General features: G+C 29.2%; 2 protein-coding genes across 3 annotated transcripts; one reads left to right on the top strand and one right to left on the bottom strand.

The window, feature by feature from the left end:
- Positions 1 to 504: 504 nt before the first annotated feature.
- Positions 505 to 11,833, bottom strand: LOC126837863 (ras GTPase-activating protein-binding protein 1). The gene is made up of 10 exons (XM_050571816.1): positions 11,557 to 11,833; positions 8,628 to 8,781; positions 7,240 to 7,540; positions 6,931 to 7,173; positions 5,796 to 6,006; positions 4,256 to 4,410; positions 3,404 to 3,578; positions 3,148 to 3,290; positions 2,935 to 3,078; positions 505 to 1,876 (listed from the first exon to the last, which is right to left on the bottom strand). Exons 2-10 carry the CDS (start codon positions 8,723 to 8,725, stop codon positions 1,691 to 1,693), a joined length of 1,656 nt encoding a protein of 551 aa, XP_050427773.1. The 5' UTR covers positions 8,726 to 8,781; positions 11,557 to 11,833; the 3' UTR covers positions 505 to 1,690.
- A 1,556-nt stretch (positions 11,834 to 13,389) lies between these two features.
- Positions 13,390 to 14,871, top strand: LOC126837868 (methionine aminopeptidase 1D, mitochondrial). Of its 2 annotated transcripts, XM_050571824.1 has the most exons (2): positions 13,390 to 13,842; positions 13,906 to 14,871. In XM_050571824.1, exons 1-2 carry the CDS (start codon positions 13,731 to 13,733, stop codon positions 14,688 to 14,690), a joined length of 897 nt encoding a protein of 298 aa, XP_050427781.1. In that variant the 5' UTR covers positions 13,390 to 13,730; the 3' UTR covers positions 14,691 to 14,871. The 2 variants fall into 2 exon arrangements, with proteins under 2 accessions (XP_050427781.1, XP_050427779.1); XM_050571822.1 differs by having other exon boundaries at positions 13,401 to 14,871.
- Positions 14,872 to 15,895: the final 1,024 nt, after the last annotated feature.

Here is a 15,895-nt window from a genome sequence, read left to right as displayed (position 1 = left end):
TCATCAACGAAGACCCCCAGCCTATGAAACACATACATCAAATGCATTATTTTAATTTACTCACAAAGAAGGTTAAAAAAAAAGTAAAATAAAATAAATTTATATTTTATCATTTTGTCTTGTAATAATTGTTTACAATAAAACGAGTATTTAATATCATAAATGTTGATACAATTTGATAATAAAAATAAAGCGTTTTAGATAAATTTGATTAGTTACTTCTTATGGCATCAGACTTTTTCCGTGTGGTCTTCTAATTATTTTTTTATTAATCTATACGTTCATTGAATTACAACCAAGATCTTTTTTATTTTATAATTATAATAAAACTCATTTATCATTGGGTCTTGATAAATTAAAAATTTGTAGGAAAATAATATATTATGCATCTTCATATAGTATATAGTTTATAACCCCGTAGATTTTAGATGAACATATCGAACTACTGAAATAGTCCGGGACTCACAATACACGTGAAAGGAACAAATAAATGAAAAGACGCTCTTCCACAGAACCATTAATCTTATAATGTAACTACTATTGAGCTTCAGCAGCTCATGTTGTGTTAGCAGATTGTAATATTGTACTATATTTTCCAGTCCATCGGTTTAAATAAAATTAAATAAATTCCAAACATAAATATTAGGTAAAAATTCATAAAAATCCTTTCATTTATTGACGCACATCGTTCATTACACATTTTTTTTTTTCTTACATTTATTAGCTTTTAGGAACGATTACAAATGCTGTTTTATACAGTTTGTAGACTTTATACTTCAACATTTTTATCGATACAATATACGTTACTGTATTTCACATAAAATTAAATCAATAACTGACATTTACAACAAAAGGGAAACAAAATATCTAGAATTAAATACACATTAAAAAAAAAAATTATGTTTCCACTTGTTTATTTTAAAAATAAATATGATTTAAATAAAAAAGCAAGTTAAAGACTACAAACCGTAAATTATACTGATACAGAAGTTTCATTAATGCTATTCCTATTAATCGAAGGAAGCCCTACCAATAATTTCATATTATCCTATTTTATATTTGTAATATTAAATAATCGGGTATAGTACTTAAGCATTTTTGCCTTATTTCAGACACTTATGTACATGTAAATACAACTTAATTATAATGTTTAGTATATTTTAAAAAGATCAAAATTAAGTGGGTAATTTTAGAAAACATGTTATTATTGGTACAGAAAGATTGAAAATAACTTCCGTGAATAAAAAAAAAAACAGTTAAAAACGTTAAAATCACGCTGCTTATTATATATAAACTGTTCAATGTTTTTTTACATAACATAATATATTATAATAAGAATAATATTTTAGGCGAGGAATTTACTTATTATAAATTAAAAGATAAGAATACGTGGATTGGGGAAAATTAAATTTCCTTCGCTTGACTAGTAATCGATAATCATCACGATGTAAGATTTATACGATGAACACCAACTTTGGAGGTAAAGCATTATACAAATGGATACATAATTTATTAAGGAATAATAATTATAAATGCAGGGAAATAAACATTTTAGCTATCTAGAAAAAAAAATAGTGTATAAAATTAAAGTCTTTCTTGAATTTTGAACAGTGTCTCTCATTAGTAGGAAATTATTCTGGTCAGCTTGATGATTTTTCAAAATTGTTTGTTTTATTAAAAGATGTAATATTTAGTTTTGACGCCTGAAATTGTTTCTAGGTCCATCGTTCTGGTTCCTATTGAAACTTCCACGGCCACTTCCTGTACGCATACCGCCTCTGCCAACACCAGTACTGTCTGAATTCACCATTGAACTTCTAGACTTGTTTTTCTTCTCCTCGACATTCAACTTAATACCATCAGGAAACATGATCGGCTAGACATGAAAAATACTTTTTAGTATTTTGAGACAAGACAACATAAAATAGCAGAATGAAGGATTACATACAGTATTCCATTTATACATTTTTGTTTAAACTAATCATATGTAAAAAAAAGCAATATAACCCAACTCTAGATACCTTCAGTCTTTTTAGTCCTAAAACTATGCTAAAAAAAGGAACCTGTAGCCAAAGGGGAGGGGTGAAGAAAATATTTGGGAACAAACATAGGAGCATTGTTTATAGAGTGGCGAAATGTGTTTTGCCCAAGGTGGCAGTTTAGCTTAATGCAGCTCTGGGTACAGACAAAAAAATATAATAACATCTATAGCTATACAAATTAACACAAATCAATGGTCTAGTCATTCTTAAATTAATGCTTTAAGATATAGATTTTAATAGATGTTTACCATCTTTGCTTGCGATTACTATACAATCAATTGTAAATTCTGTAATTTACAAATATTGTAATAAACTTATTCAAATAATATAAAATAAATTATATTTTTTTACATATATTTATTAAATATGAATTGTATTACTGGGATATCTTACTGTCTTATTGTATTCCTTTCACACCAACAACCAATCTTATCTAAATTACTATTTTTCCCATAAAGTCAAAATAAAAAAATTTCAGTTCCAAACCCCTAAAATTGTATATTCCGAAATAAAAAGGTTGTCTGACTTTATTATACGTATATATTATAAATTATAGTTTATTTAACAAATTTTAGGACTCTTGTTATGTAGTAAATTTAACAAGATCAAAATGAAGTCAAAAGTAATTACCTTTTTTAATCTCAAATATACATTACCAAATGAATATGTGGTTGCTGACTTTACCTACCACAAAGCGATACCACACAACAGAGCGACAGCTGTTAGTGAGATATATATTCACGCATTTTTGGTGTGTGAACGTTATCTAAAAAAAAGGCTCCCTATTGGCTGCCCGAAAAATATAGCAGTCACCAACTCCATATTCATTTGGTCATGACTATACGAAGTAGACAGTAGTATTAGCTATGACATATTTGAACAAAACACTTACCCGGCTTTTTAGTACTTTTTGAGCAGTTTCTGTACTCTCAAAAATAACAAATCCAAAGTTGCCATTCATAGATGGATCACCTGTCTTGCTGCCACCTTTCATTATTCGTACATCCAGAAGGTTACCGAATTTCTCAAACAAAGTCTGAAAAAAATAATTTTGTCACTTATCATATTCTGTAATTTCAAAAAATTAATTTATTTAAACACAAACCCTCAAATCATTTTCTTGGACTTCGGGAGGAATTTTTCCAATGAAAAGTTGCTGATCGTCTGATTGGAACATACCGTTGTAAGATCCTACCTGATTACCTCCTCCTCTGTTAACTCTAGAGTCACTAGGTCCATTGTTATACCCTACACAAAATTTAATTTATAATAATTAGTGGGATTAATATTATTAATATCATTGTCATTATTATTCTGGTGAATTACAATAAATAAAAATACTTAAGAACTATAAAACAAACCGTTATCACGACTGTTGAAAGTGTTACGGTTCGATCTTTCGTTCATATTATTTCTACCGCCAACACCACCTCTACTGGTGTAGTTGTTGTTGCTCCTAACGTTCCTATTCATATTGTTTCTCTGTTCATACTGATTATTACCAAATGAGCTACTTGAATACTCATTGTTTCGAACCTAAAAGCAAAGATTATATTTTAATTTATTAATTTTCCATTGTAATTATCCTAAATCAATGTATTATGTGTAGCCAGTCAAGGGACAGTTTTTTACTATAATCAATTTTCACCTCTTTATCAATACACGATGTTGTGCCTAAGAACTTCAGTGCACACCACCGAATGGTAAGAACATCTTAGTACCAATTCTCATTTCGATCATATCGTAATATATGAGGCGCATAGCGCCAGAAAAGCTTAACTGACAAATCCATTATTAAAAGAAAAAGCCTATCATTTTGGTTTTGACACTATACAACTCTAAAATTATGTTAAATATAATAAAACAAAATTCAATTTTTTTTAAGCTAAGCTTTTCTAGCACTATGCACATGATTTACTATGGTAATATATATCAATACCTGCAACAAAGAGGGTAGCAACTGAATTTTTCTACATATTTTTTAACAGATACTACAAATTTTATGTATTACCAGTAAAAATGCACCAACTCTAATACATAATAATTGAAATACTGCCATTTTCAGTCTTTACCAGTAATAAAAAATACTAATGTTTAAAAAATTGTTTTTTGAAAAATGAAGTTACAGCCCTATTTTTTGCAAGTATTGTTACATAATGGGATTATAAGATAGCTGTCATTAAAAATGGATATTATTTTTTATAACAACATACAGGGGATGTTGCTTTAGGCAGAGCTGGTGATGAATATGGCTGAACTGGAACTGGCATAGATTGAGGACTCTCAGTGTGTGTTGTTTCTGAAGGTCTTCCACCAGATTTAAACAACTGGGCGTACAATGGCTTAGGTTGATCTCCAGGAGAAACATCTAAAAATTAAAAATGTGAATTATACTTAAGTATAGCTTGTACCGCGGCATTGTTAAATAAATGTTCACTAAAATGTTTTTATTTTCTATTTCACTTTTAGTGTTTTTATAATTATATCATCTATATCATTTTTATACCTAAGGCTTCTATATTGTGAAATTGAAAATTTGTCTCCTATTAATCCAATGTAATGCTTAAATGATTTAGGTAATTCTGTTAAGTACATAAGAGATAATACAAATTTTCTTTGGTATATTTTTTAAAATTTAGCAATTTTAATTGTTAAGCCCATGTTTATTTTTAAATTACACATTTTTAAAAACCAGCAAATTTTTAAAATTATAACACAAGAAAAAATTATCTAAATAGTTAATTTTTTTACTTATTAATTCATCATTATTAAATGAGCAATGTGGTTTGCCAAAATTTGAAATTAAGGCTACTTTATGCTGAATGCTGATCGAGTAAATTGGTCTACCGAGATAAAGCAAAAGACAAGAATGCCAAATGAGGTGTCTAATGAACAAAATATTTAAAAAAATAATATTATTGAACATATTTTATTATCTTAAAACATAAATTTGATTAAAGAGGTTAGTGAAATTTAGTTAATGGAGTATACTTGTAAATAACTATTTACTTATAGTATTTTATTATGTAAATTAGATTATACAAATTTTCTATTAATAAAAAAATTATGTATTTATAAAATAACAATTTTTAACTCATAACTATCTTAGGAGGTATTTCAAACTATTTAAACCTTGAGACACTCTTGTTGGAAAATATTGACTTTTCAATTTTAAAATTCTAAAACTACAACTAAAAATTAAAAAATAGCCAATGTTTTACGGATGAGGGCTCCCGCCTCCCATTCTCGAGTTTTAAGGACGCAATTTCAAAGTTTTAAGCCATGTCCAAAAAACTTCAACAAATAATTCTGACCAAATGATGTGCTACTTGATATAATTGATCTAACACATTTTAAAGTTGAAAAACAAAGTATACTTAACATTTTTACAAGTACCGAACTACAAGTTATGATTTACAAGGGTTGTAAATAAATAATCGGGGTTATAACACTTTATAATATCTGGGTACCCGGGTAGCAACTAGCATAGAGTATACATACTTTAGAATATATTACAAATAAAATTGTTCACCAGTTCTAAATTTGTGATTAAGGAGAGGTTCTCCATATTCAATGACACATAGGTGAATGTATTACTATATGCAGATAAAAATAACTGCTAATTAAGTAATTATTATAAATAGCTAAACAAACAGTTGTATTTGCTGGATAATAACTTTTTTCAATTATTTTGTAATCAAAAACCGCCTAGCTCACATATTTTTCGTATTACAAAAAGAAAAAACCACATACTTTCAGTGTTTGAAGCTTCCTTCTTAACAGGCTCTTGGATTTCTTTTGTTTCCACATGGTTAGTAGTAGGCTCTTCTGGTTTCTGGACTTTGGTGGGTTGTTGTTCCACTATTGACGGTTGATTCTGATTGTATGCTGGTTGAGTTCGAGACACATTACTGTTGGGTGAGATAACGGGAGCCGAATGTTGCACAGGAGCAGTAACAGTTGGCTAAATTTAAAAGCACATTTAGTATAAAATTAATACTTAGTGTAACTATTTCTATTCTTATATTTTTTGTTTAGAAAAAAATGATACTATATACTCTATTCAGAATAAGAACAGGCTTCGGCGGCCGACTTATGCGCATGGGCGGGCTTCACTACGAGCAACGGACCTCGAACACTGTTGCCGGTGGGGCTACAGACAAAATGTGAAATGGACGGTGCCTGGCCGCCTAAGCCTGTTCTTATTCTGAATAGAGTATAGTTGATAACATATATCATACTATATGATACTATAAAATTACGTTATTAACGTTTTTTTTTTCTAACAAACAGGAGTTCTCTATAGTCAGGAGTCCTATAAATCACCCATCTATTAAATTTTCTTGGAGATTGCTTTAAATGAATCGTCATAATGAAATATGTGAGGTAAAAATTGTTTTTTCTTGCGACATCATCGAGTTAAGTTATAACATAATAATAATCAGACTATAGCTATTCGGGTGATAAAAAAAATGGTGTTCTTAGAACAAATGAATCATTTTAAATAATAAAATTAATCTATAGTAAAATATTTCATAATTTTGATGTTACTTTCCGATAGAAACTTGCTTAAAAAGATATTTGAAGTAAAAATATTACACAATTGAAGTATTGAAAACTTTTATTTGGTTTTTTCACAAAACAGTAATTTTACACATAGACTCTTTGTCTAGAGAATGCCTCAACTATCAAAAGTTATTCTTAACCTAACTATATTGTAAGATATTTTTCCTAAATATGGTCTTAAAAATTAATTAGTACCTTAGGTGTTAAAAGTTCTTATTGATTTACAATGTTGATAAGTGTAATTTGAATGTAAATATTTTAAATACATTTATTGTTTTATTAACAATACTAGAAATATTAAAATTTTTTAAAAATAACTTACTATATGTTGCTGTACTTGAACTGGAATCTGTTCAGGTGGCAACTGTTGAACAGGAACAGATGTCGGTAACACATTCAAAGCTCCTCCATTCAAAGTCTGCCCTTGATTTGGATTGTTGTAATAGTTGACTTGATGTTGTGGCTGTTGAATAACTTGAGTCTGCTCAACTTCTACGTTTTCTTCTCCATCAGACTGTCCAGAATCTACTTCTTCGTTGACATCTTCATCGTTCAACATAACATCCTAAAAAAAAGCAACATTAGAACTAGATCTTTGTTAAATGTTTATTTTACACCTATAAATGAGTACCTGATAACGAAAAATGTCATTATGAACATAATACTTTTTAGGCGACTGAGCTGCCAACACAAATGTTTGTGCAAAACGACGCATTGGTTGCCCACAGTTGGACAACTCGCCAGTAACATGAACAACAACTCCACTTCCAAGAGTATTTTGTGAATCGACCTGAAGAATCTTTGCATGACAGTCACGGAAATTCAACTCTTGAACTCTCTTGTGGATTTCCTTCTGACCAATACTAGGTGTCATATCTCGGCTGTATGGTTCCAAACCACCATGCACAAAATATGATTCACTACTGTAGAATCTAAAAATATATACATAATATACTCTATTTTTAGTTTTTACACTAGGATTGTTTTAAATTTAAATATTTAAATAATCATTTTAAATGTTCAAATACTAAGTTCTATTATAATTGCTTGTTTTTTTTTCTTCAGTTTTATACAATAAAAATTATCAGTTTTCACCGGGGAAAAAAATGTGTTTGTCGTCAAGTTTATTTTCGCGAGGGTATCGAAAGCAAACTGTTTGCTCCTATCAGTAAACAGCTTTACTAGCGGTTAGGAATGTTTGGTACCTATGATACTGCAAAATCATTTTGGTCTTGAGCAAACAATCCTTCTCAATCTAAACATTTTCAGCACATATCAGTAAATGTTTGCTTTCGGTAGCACCGCGAAAATACGCTTACTGTCAGAAAGTAAAAAAAGCTTTAGTTTTCAATAGTATTTTTTAAATGTTTTCGTAATGAGTTTTGCAATAGAGAACATAAATGTTAATTTAAATTAAATCCGTTTCATAATATAACATATAATAATAGGCTAAAAAATGTTACTAAGACAAAATTTACATTATAACATTGCAAATAACAAGTCGTAATTAAAAAAGTTAATGATATCTTAACTGATTTTAAAATTATAAAAAGCAAAAATAAAAACATTTTGAAGTCATGTCATACCTTTTGAATAGTTTCTTTCACCGAGAAATTGCATCCTACTTACTTGATGCATCAAAATGACTTACTGTGTTTACTCAAAGTCAAATTTTCTAATATCGACATACAAACATATGCCCGAAAACTAAGCGCTCCAATAGCATGCAATGTGTTTTGGTGGGATACGCTGAGCATGTTTTCTTTACGAGATATGTAAGAATGGATGAGATTTTATCAGCAATCAAATGCATTTTCTTGGTGAACGGAGTATACAAGCAATATTTTGTGTTGTTCCAAAAGGTATAACGCAACTTTAAAATGCTCAGTCAGTTAAACTATCATAATATCATTAATTTAATTTATCTATTAGTTATTTAAATCAACATTTGTTGTAGCTATAAAAAATAATGTAAACTTTCACTTGATAACATTTCCATTTCCTGAAAAAATGTATTACCTATGCAAGTAATGTGGAGACTGATTCAACATAGTATAGTACTGACGAACAAATTCACGGCCCACACTCTGTGGGTTTGGGCAACTGTCGGCAACCATATTTTAATTCTTTTGGAACTCAAATGTAGTTGAGCATCAAATTTTTATAATTCAGTCTAAAATAAAAACACACATTTATACTTAAATAAGGCTGATAAATTTAATTAAAATGTTTATAGAAATAAGTAGTATGTAGTTTAGACTTCAACTACAATAAAATATTAATGGCAATTTATAAACAAAATTAAAACATTACATAATATTAAAACTAATATTTATAATTGAACTAATTCCACAGATTGTAGGTACTAGCATTATTATTTTCTAAAGCCTTAATTAAATATAATAAATAAGTTTAATTATTTAATAAATTTAGAATACAATTTATTATATAATTAATTATAAATTTATTTAATAAATTAAATATACCTAATATTAAATATAATACCTAAACCAAATTATGCCAATATCATAAAAAAAATTTCAAATTGCATTTTCACGAAACTATTATTATTCCATATGACTATTATTGACCAGGAGTAGGTTTATAAGGGTTATACTGCATTCCAAAAAAAACATACCGGGTGGCAACCGGTTAAGTTTGGTGGCACGCATCTCCCGCCTAGCACCACAACGTGCTTTGGTTAGGTTTACGGCTCGAACGAAAACTGTCATATTAGGTACAAATCAATGTTCTTCTTAGCTCTGGTTATTTGGAGGGGACAATATAAACTAGAAATGAAAATCTAACAAACATATACAGGGTGTTCCAAAAAGAACGCTTTGTTTTAAAAAAAAATTGGCTAACACTTTATTTTTTAAACAAATACAAAAAAATGACATGAACAGTTTTAGTATGACCTCCAGTTTAGGTATGAAAAATATCATTCAAATGCTACCCTCAACTGACTTGGGTGCCCGTGGGCGCTTTGTACTCTAAGCCAAGCACCCGACTCCTCGCATTACAGCCTATCAACAAGCCAAGAGGGGTCATTATATGATATTATTTTTGATACCTAAACCGGAGGTCATACTAAAACCAATACTAAAATAATTATTATTTATTATTTTAGATATAATATTATATATTATATCTTTATATACATAATATATTATAAATTATATATAATATATTTTATATATATTTTGGTAATACTAAAATTTTTGCTGCGCGTAAATTGTTGCCGTTGTAGAGGGCTTTACACTGTTTTTAGTTATGGCGGTAGGTTCAGTGAGCGCTAACGATCACCGCGCAGCTGCACTACGTCAATCCTGGCTGTAGTGTGCCTGTGCGTTGATTGTCAGCGCTCACGGTATCTACCACCATAAATAGAAACAGTAGAAAGCGCTCTACAATGGCAACAATGTCGGCGCAGCAAAAAATACATGCCAGTGGGCTATCTATATTATTTATAAACAATGCTAAAACTGCTCATGTAATTTTTTTAATTTATTTGATAAATAAAGTGTTTTTTAGCAAATTTCAAAAAAAGTGTTTTTTTTGGGACATTTGTATATCTGTATCCAAAGGTTACTTTTCTTTACAGAACAAGGATTAATTTAATCAGTCAATACATTTCAATTTGAAACTTGCTTGGTTCAAACTAGATTTCAATGAACTTAGCTATTCCCAAATCACTATGTAGATTTTATATCTAAGCTTGGCTCAGCCCGGATCATTATTTTATTATTCCGACCCTGGCCAAAACCTGGTCGGGCCGGGCCAACTCTAGGCTAAGCCTAGCTCAAGCAATCCTTAAGTATTTTAGTTAAGCTATTAAAATAACAATAACAATTCTTGAGGTCAATTATAAGTTAATGAAATATTTTATAATTGGTATTTAAAAATAATAAAACTGTGCAAAATAGAAAAATATTAATAAAAAAAAGCTTCAAAACATTTTATAATAAAAAAAATATTTTAGTAATAAGATACAAAATGAAAGAACTAATAAACTAATATAAATGTTTTGACTTAAAATTGATAGGTAGTTTAAAAAAGAATATATAAATTTGAATGTATATTACTACTAAACTATTAAAGCAGGTGGTTGTTTTATTGGTTTGTTTATTTAAAAAAAATGGTTTATGCACTAATAGCGTAGTGTATTAGAGAATGTGTAGGGTGTATTAAAACAAAACAGACGTTATTGGTGTTTTAGGCTTTACACCGAAAATTTGATACAAAACCTCCATTTATACTGGCGTGGAAAATGTATATACCAAATCAAAATACATTTAACAAACCCTTTGGTGTACACTTGTTGTAAGAAAGTATACACTTTTTGTTAAACAAACAAACCTATTAAAAGTAACATGTTGAGACTTACATTTTTGTATGAAATACCTTCTAAAAAAAATTGAAATAACCAAAGATGATTAAGTTGTGACTTTATTATGTTAGTGTATGTATTATACATAACAATAGTCTTGGGTGTACTTGATATTGAGATAAGCTAAAAACTACTCTAGACCATGAGATTTGCAATCACTTTAGTTTACCGTTTGATTGAACATAAAACCGAAAGTAATGAACAAGTTCAAAAATCACTATTGCTTCCTTTTTATCAATGTATAATAATAGGTCGACTGCTGCGGTTAGTACATTAGTTACTTATCGCTTAATGGACAATGGTAGTTACTAAGACGCCGCATTAAAAGTTTCCTAGTGAAAAAAGAGAGGCCAAAACCCGGAATAGGATCAATGGACAGTTGTTAAAGCACGCCGTGACAAATCGGCAATTCATTAGATAGGAAGACCTTGGAAAGCTACAATTAAACATTAAGATAAACGTGATTGCTAGTCACGTTAGCGTGTTGAAATACGCGCCGGCACTTTATACAGTTGCGCGAGGAAAATCCTATTCGTTGTTTACGACTTGAATACTTACTGTATACAGACTTGACGAACCACGGGGTCTCAATGAAGCCGAAAACGGCGCCAAATGTTTACAAACAAAGAAAGTTAAAAAAAATGTCTTGCCAAGATAACGATGTGGACGGTCGCAGCGGCGTTAGCCGAGTTGTTATGGTAAAAAATGAACAGACGCTAACAACACGCACACGCGTCCAAACAAATTATGAGACAAGAGCGAAAATTTTGCTTCGAAACCGATAAAAATTTAAGTGAAAAATTCAACGAGTTACCCGTAAAGAAATCTACTTAAAACATAACAAAAAAAAAATACCCCTCGGCAAGACCATGATCGGTAATATTCGGGTACGATCGCTAGTCCCGCGACCCTTCGGCGTCTATTCACGCACAGTGTGCCCAACCAAATACTCGACCAATAATGCCAACGGTGCGATATCAACGATAACGCATGCAGGGTTTACGACGGCAAATCGACAAGTTTTATTAATTTTAATGTTTATCCTGATGGCTGGCAGTGAGATAATATAATATAGAAATTTGTATTTTCCAATTTCCAATTATGAGAACGGAAAAGTGACATAGACGTCAGTTAGCCAGTTAAAACGTTTCCAAACAATTCTATACTGTACCGATTTTGTTGTTTGAAAGCAAATTTCTAGATCTTGAAAAATACTTTTAGAAAATTGCTACAAAACGACAAATTCGATTCTGTATCTTTAATATACTTAACAAATCGGAATTAGAAACCCTGATCCTTAAAAAGTGTTAAGAGTTCTTGCTTAATGAAGGAATGTGTATTGTTCCACTTAATCAGCATTTCTTCTGACCAAAATTACTCTATTAAATTACCCTTGAAACAACTTAATTCATAAATGTTGGTATAATAAGTATAACTTAATAATGTCATTAGGACCATCTAATTTGGAGTACGCCAATAGGCCAAAATTTAGTCATTAAACATTTATTGATTCATTTACTTAAATTTACAGAACGTGGGTTGACAGCTTTATACAGATTCGTATTTTCTTCCCTTACATTTTATGATTTAAGGGAACCGTTGTTAAAGAGAAATGTGTGCGCACCATGCACATCCAGTGGGGCTTTTTCCCATTAGGTCATTAGTATAAATAATTATTTATGGACCATTGAACATAATTACAACACACTCTTTAAAAACACGCAATAAAAACCTACATTTTTAAAGTTAATTTATACATATAGTGCAAAAAGAAAAATTGTTGATTTAGTAATAGTTATGACTATACACCTAACTCAACAAATCTATAGTACGTTAGCAGTTAGCTGTTAGCTCATTATTAAAATATTATTAAATAACATTAAAGTATTCATTATTAAATTATTTTTTGGCTATAACATTACCTAGTAATATTGCTAGTCTCATTGTTATAATTTTAAAAATAATAGCTCGATGATGTCTTAAACGCGGAACAGTTAGTGAGCATAATACAAATATCGGAATAATAGCCCTTAGTCCACCACAAAACAAAGGCTACATTACTAATTTAACGTAATTTCTATCAAATTAAGTTAAATTATAAAGAAGAATATCTTGTAAAAAAGTTATAATAATTTTTTTTTTTTGTATAATATTTAAATTATAATATAGTTTTCAGCATAGACATAATCTCCTATAATAATATATGTTATAACTTATAATAATGCATAATAAAATACAAATTACAAAAATAATTATCAATTATTATTTGACATTTATTTTGTAAATAGGTGATTGGTTAGGTTGACGCTACTGATCAGCTGTGAGCTTTCACTGCTTCAAACAATTTTATTGGTTAATAAATTGACGGTAATAAACTCATTAAGCCCTATCGTTGAATAAACTTAAAACTTTTGAGATAGGTACCAGTTTTTAAATATTTATATATTTTTATAATATTATTTAATTAATTTTTGTGGTACACATTGTTCTTTCTTCCGACTTCGTTATTTTGAATCCTGTTAACAGCAATTTTCTATGTAGTGATCACTTATGTTTGATTAGCGATTACAATATTATTATATATAATTACAAAAATAATAAATATTTAGTTAAAACATTTCGTAAGGAATTATACTATAACCTTATTATTAAAATCGTTTATATTTAATATGATATAATATCATATATTTTTAAATTATCAACGCCAGTATAAACATTTGACAAAACAAAGCATGATTTTGTTTAAAACTGCTTTTCAACAAAAGCTGCTCAATTCCTTGTGTGCTCGTTATTTTTGGTCAAAATCTAAACAGACCTATGGAGTGTACGATATAGTGAGTTTAGGTGATGTAAGTCCACCAAGAGCAGTGCCACAATATTTAACGTTACCTTCATATGCTGAAACAGGAATTGTTACGGATGAACCGGAATCAAATGATGATTGTTCTCCAGAGATAAAAACCAAAGGCCAAATTGAAATGATGAGACAAAGCTGTAAGTTAGCTAAGTTTGTATTGGACAGTGCCCGCAGTCAAATCAAAACTGGTATCACTACTGATGAAATCGACGAGTTTGTACATGACTTAATTATTAATAATAACGCCTATCCGTCACCTCTAAACTATAAGGGTTTTATGAAATCTGTATGCACTTCAATAAATAACATTTTGTGCCATGGTGTACCTGATAATCGACCACTTCATGATGGTGATATCATATCTGTTGATGTTTCAGTCTATTTAAACGGATTTCATGGAGATTGTGCTGCAACATATTGTGTTGGCGATGTAGATGAACAAGGCAAAAAGTTAGTAAGCATAGCAGAACAATGTATGTATAATGGTATCAACGTATGTAAACCAGGGAAAAGTTTCTCAGAAATTAGCAAAGCCATTGAATTGTATGCTTATAACAATGAACACAGAGTTATTCCTTGTATAACTGGCCATGGAATAGGTACATTTTTTCATGGGCCTCCCACAATTTTTCATACCACTCAGAACACATACCCAGGTTTAATGGAGCCTGGTATGATATTCACTATCGAACCAGTAGTTATTCAAGGAACTAGTAGCGATATAGCTATATTAGATGACGGATGGAGTATTGCAACATTAGATGATTCAAGAGGAGCTCAATTTGAACATACTGTTTTAATTACTGAAAATGGCTGTGATATTTTAACTGTTTAAAATAATATCCCTAATGGATTAGAAGACGAGTATTTAATAATTAATATTACAATAATGCTAATATTGTTATGGTCAGATCATTTTAATAATTTAGAAAGTTACTTATATTTGTATAACTATTACTTGTGTACATTGTGTTATAAGTATTCAATAAAAAGTAAAAACCATGTCAAAATTGTAATATTATATACGTCTATATATATAAATCTTCCATTAGGCAAATTAAAATAAATGTTTTAAATATTTTAATTCAGTTAACTAACTGAGTATACAACTAGTTGGCCATTAATATAATTAACATAGTGATGTAGGGCATCAATCTTGATTCAGTTGAATTACTCCTGCTTATTATAAAGCAGATATTTACTTCTACCACTTACAATGTTTACTTAATTTGGAGGAATGAATAAGGTATAGGTATATTATATATATATATATAAACGCTAGAATATTTGTATCTACGGCACACCTTAACATTTTCATAATATAGTTATTTTTATTTGCCAGTTAAATATGAAGACTTCCAAAAACAATTTTACAATATAAACTATGTATATTGTAAACCAATATAAACATTTGTTGAAACTAGTAACTACTACAAAGATTAAGTTTCCATTTTTAATTTGATTACATATTAGGCCAAATTAAATAAATAGTTCATCAAATTGAAATCAATTATCTCAAATTCAGGGCAGTAAAAATAAAATATTTAAATTATTGTGCCACTTCTAGTGTTAATTTGTCACCTTAATATTGCAGTGTAAACATTTTTTAACTACGAGAACAACATTTAACTAAACATATAATACTGCTACTTAGAAGTGTAATGTATAATAAACAGTTCCCCAAGTTTGCTCTATTTATGTGTTACGCAAATATTTAATAAAAAATGTATCAAAAGTTATAGTAGTTAATTAAATTATATCAAATTCTCCTGTTGTATAAAACACATTAAGTTACAACAATTATAAGTGTATTTATGCATGTAAAGGTAACAATATTATTTTTATTACATAAAATTAGATTAATATTATAATTTAATTCATTCTTCAATTATAATTGTACAATGTTGTAATAAATATCAGGAAAAAAAATGCTGAGCAGAAAATTATTTAGAATTAATTACTTATAAATCACTACCAAGAGCATTAATAAAATTAATTGTAAATTCATACACATACAGATACTAAATAATATACATTTGA

Source organism: Adelges cooleyi, unplaced genomic scaffold (assembly GCF_023614345.1).
Source record: "Adelges cooleyi isolate 19-005CV unplaced genomic scaffold, UGA_ACOO_1.1 ACOO_flye_CR_arks_rails_tigmint_CR_PRNA_30, whole genome shotgun sequence".
Lineage (NCBI taxonomy): Eukaryota > Metazoa > Arthropoda > Insecta > Hemiptera > Adelgidae > Adelges > Adelges cooleyi.
This window is presented reverse-complemented; position numbering and strand designations above follow the sequence as displayed.

Coding starts and splice junctions, on each gene's coding strand:
- LOC126837863 (XM_050571816.1), bottom strand. CDS start 8,725: ATGGTTGCCGACAGTTGCCCAAACCCACAGAGTGTGGGCCGTGAATTT. Junction 6,007..6,930: donor TTCAAGTACAGCAACATATA/GTAAGTTATTTT, acceptor TTTTAAATTTAG/CCAACTGTTACTGCTCCTGT. Junction 1,877..2,934: donor AAAAAGTACTAAAAAGCCGG/GTAAGTGTTTTG, acceptor TTTCATGTCTAG/CCGATCATGTTTCCTGATGG.
- LOC126837868 (XM_050571822.1), top strand. CDS start 13,731: ATGATTTTGTTTAAAACTGCTTTTCAACAAAAGCTGCTCAATTCCTTG.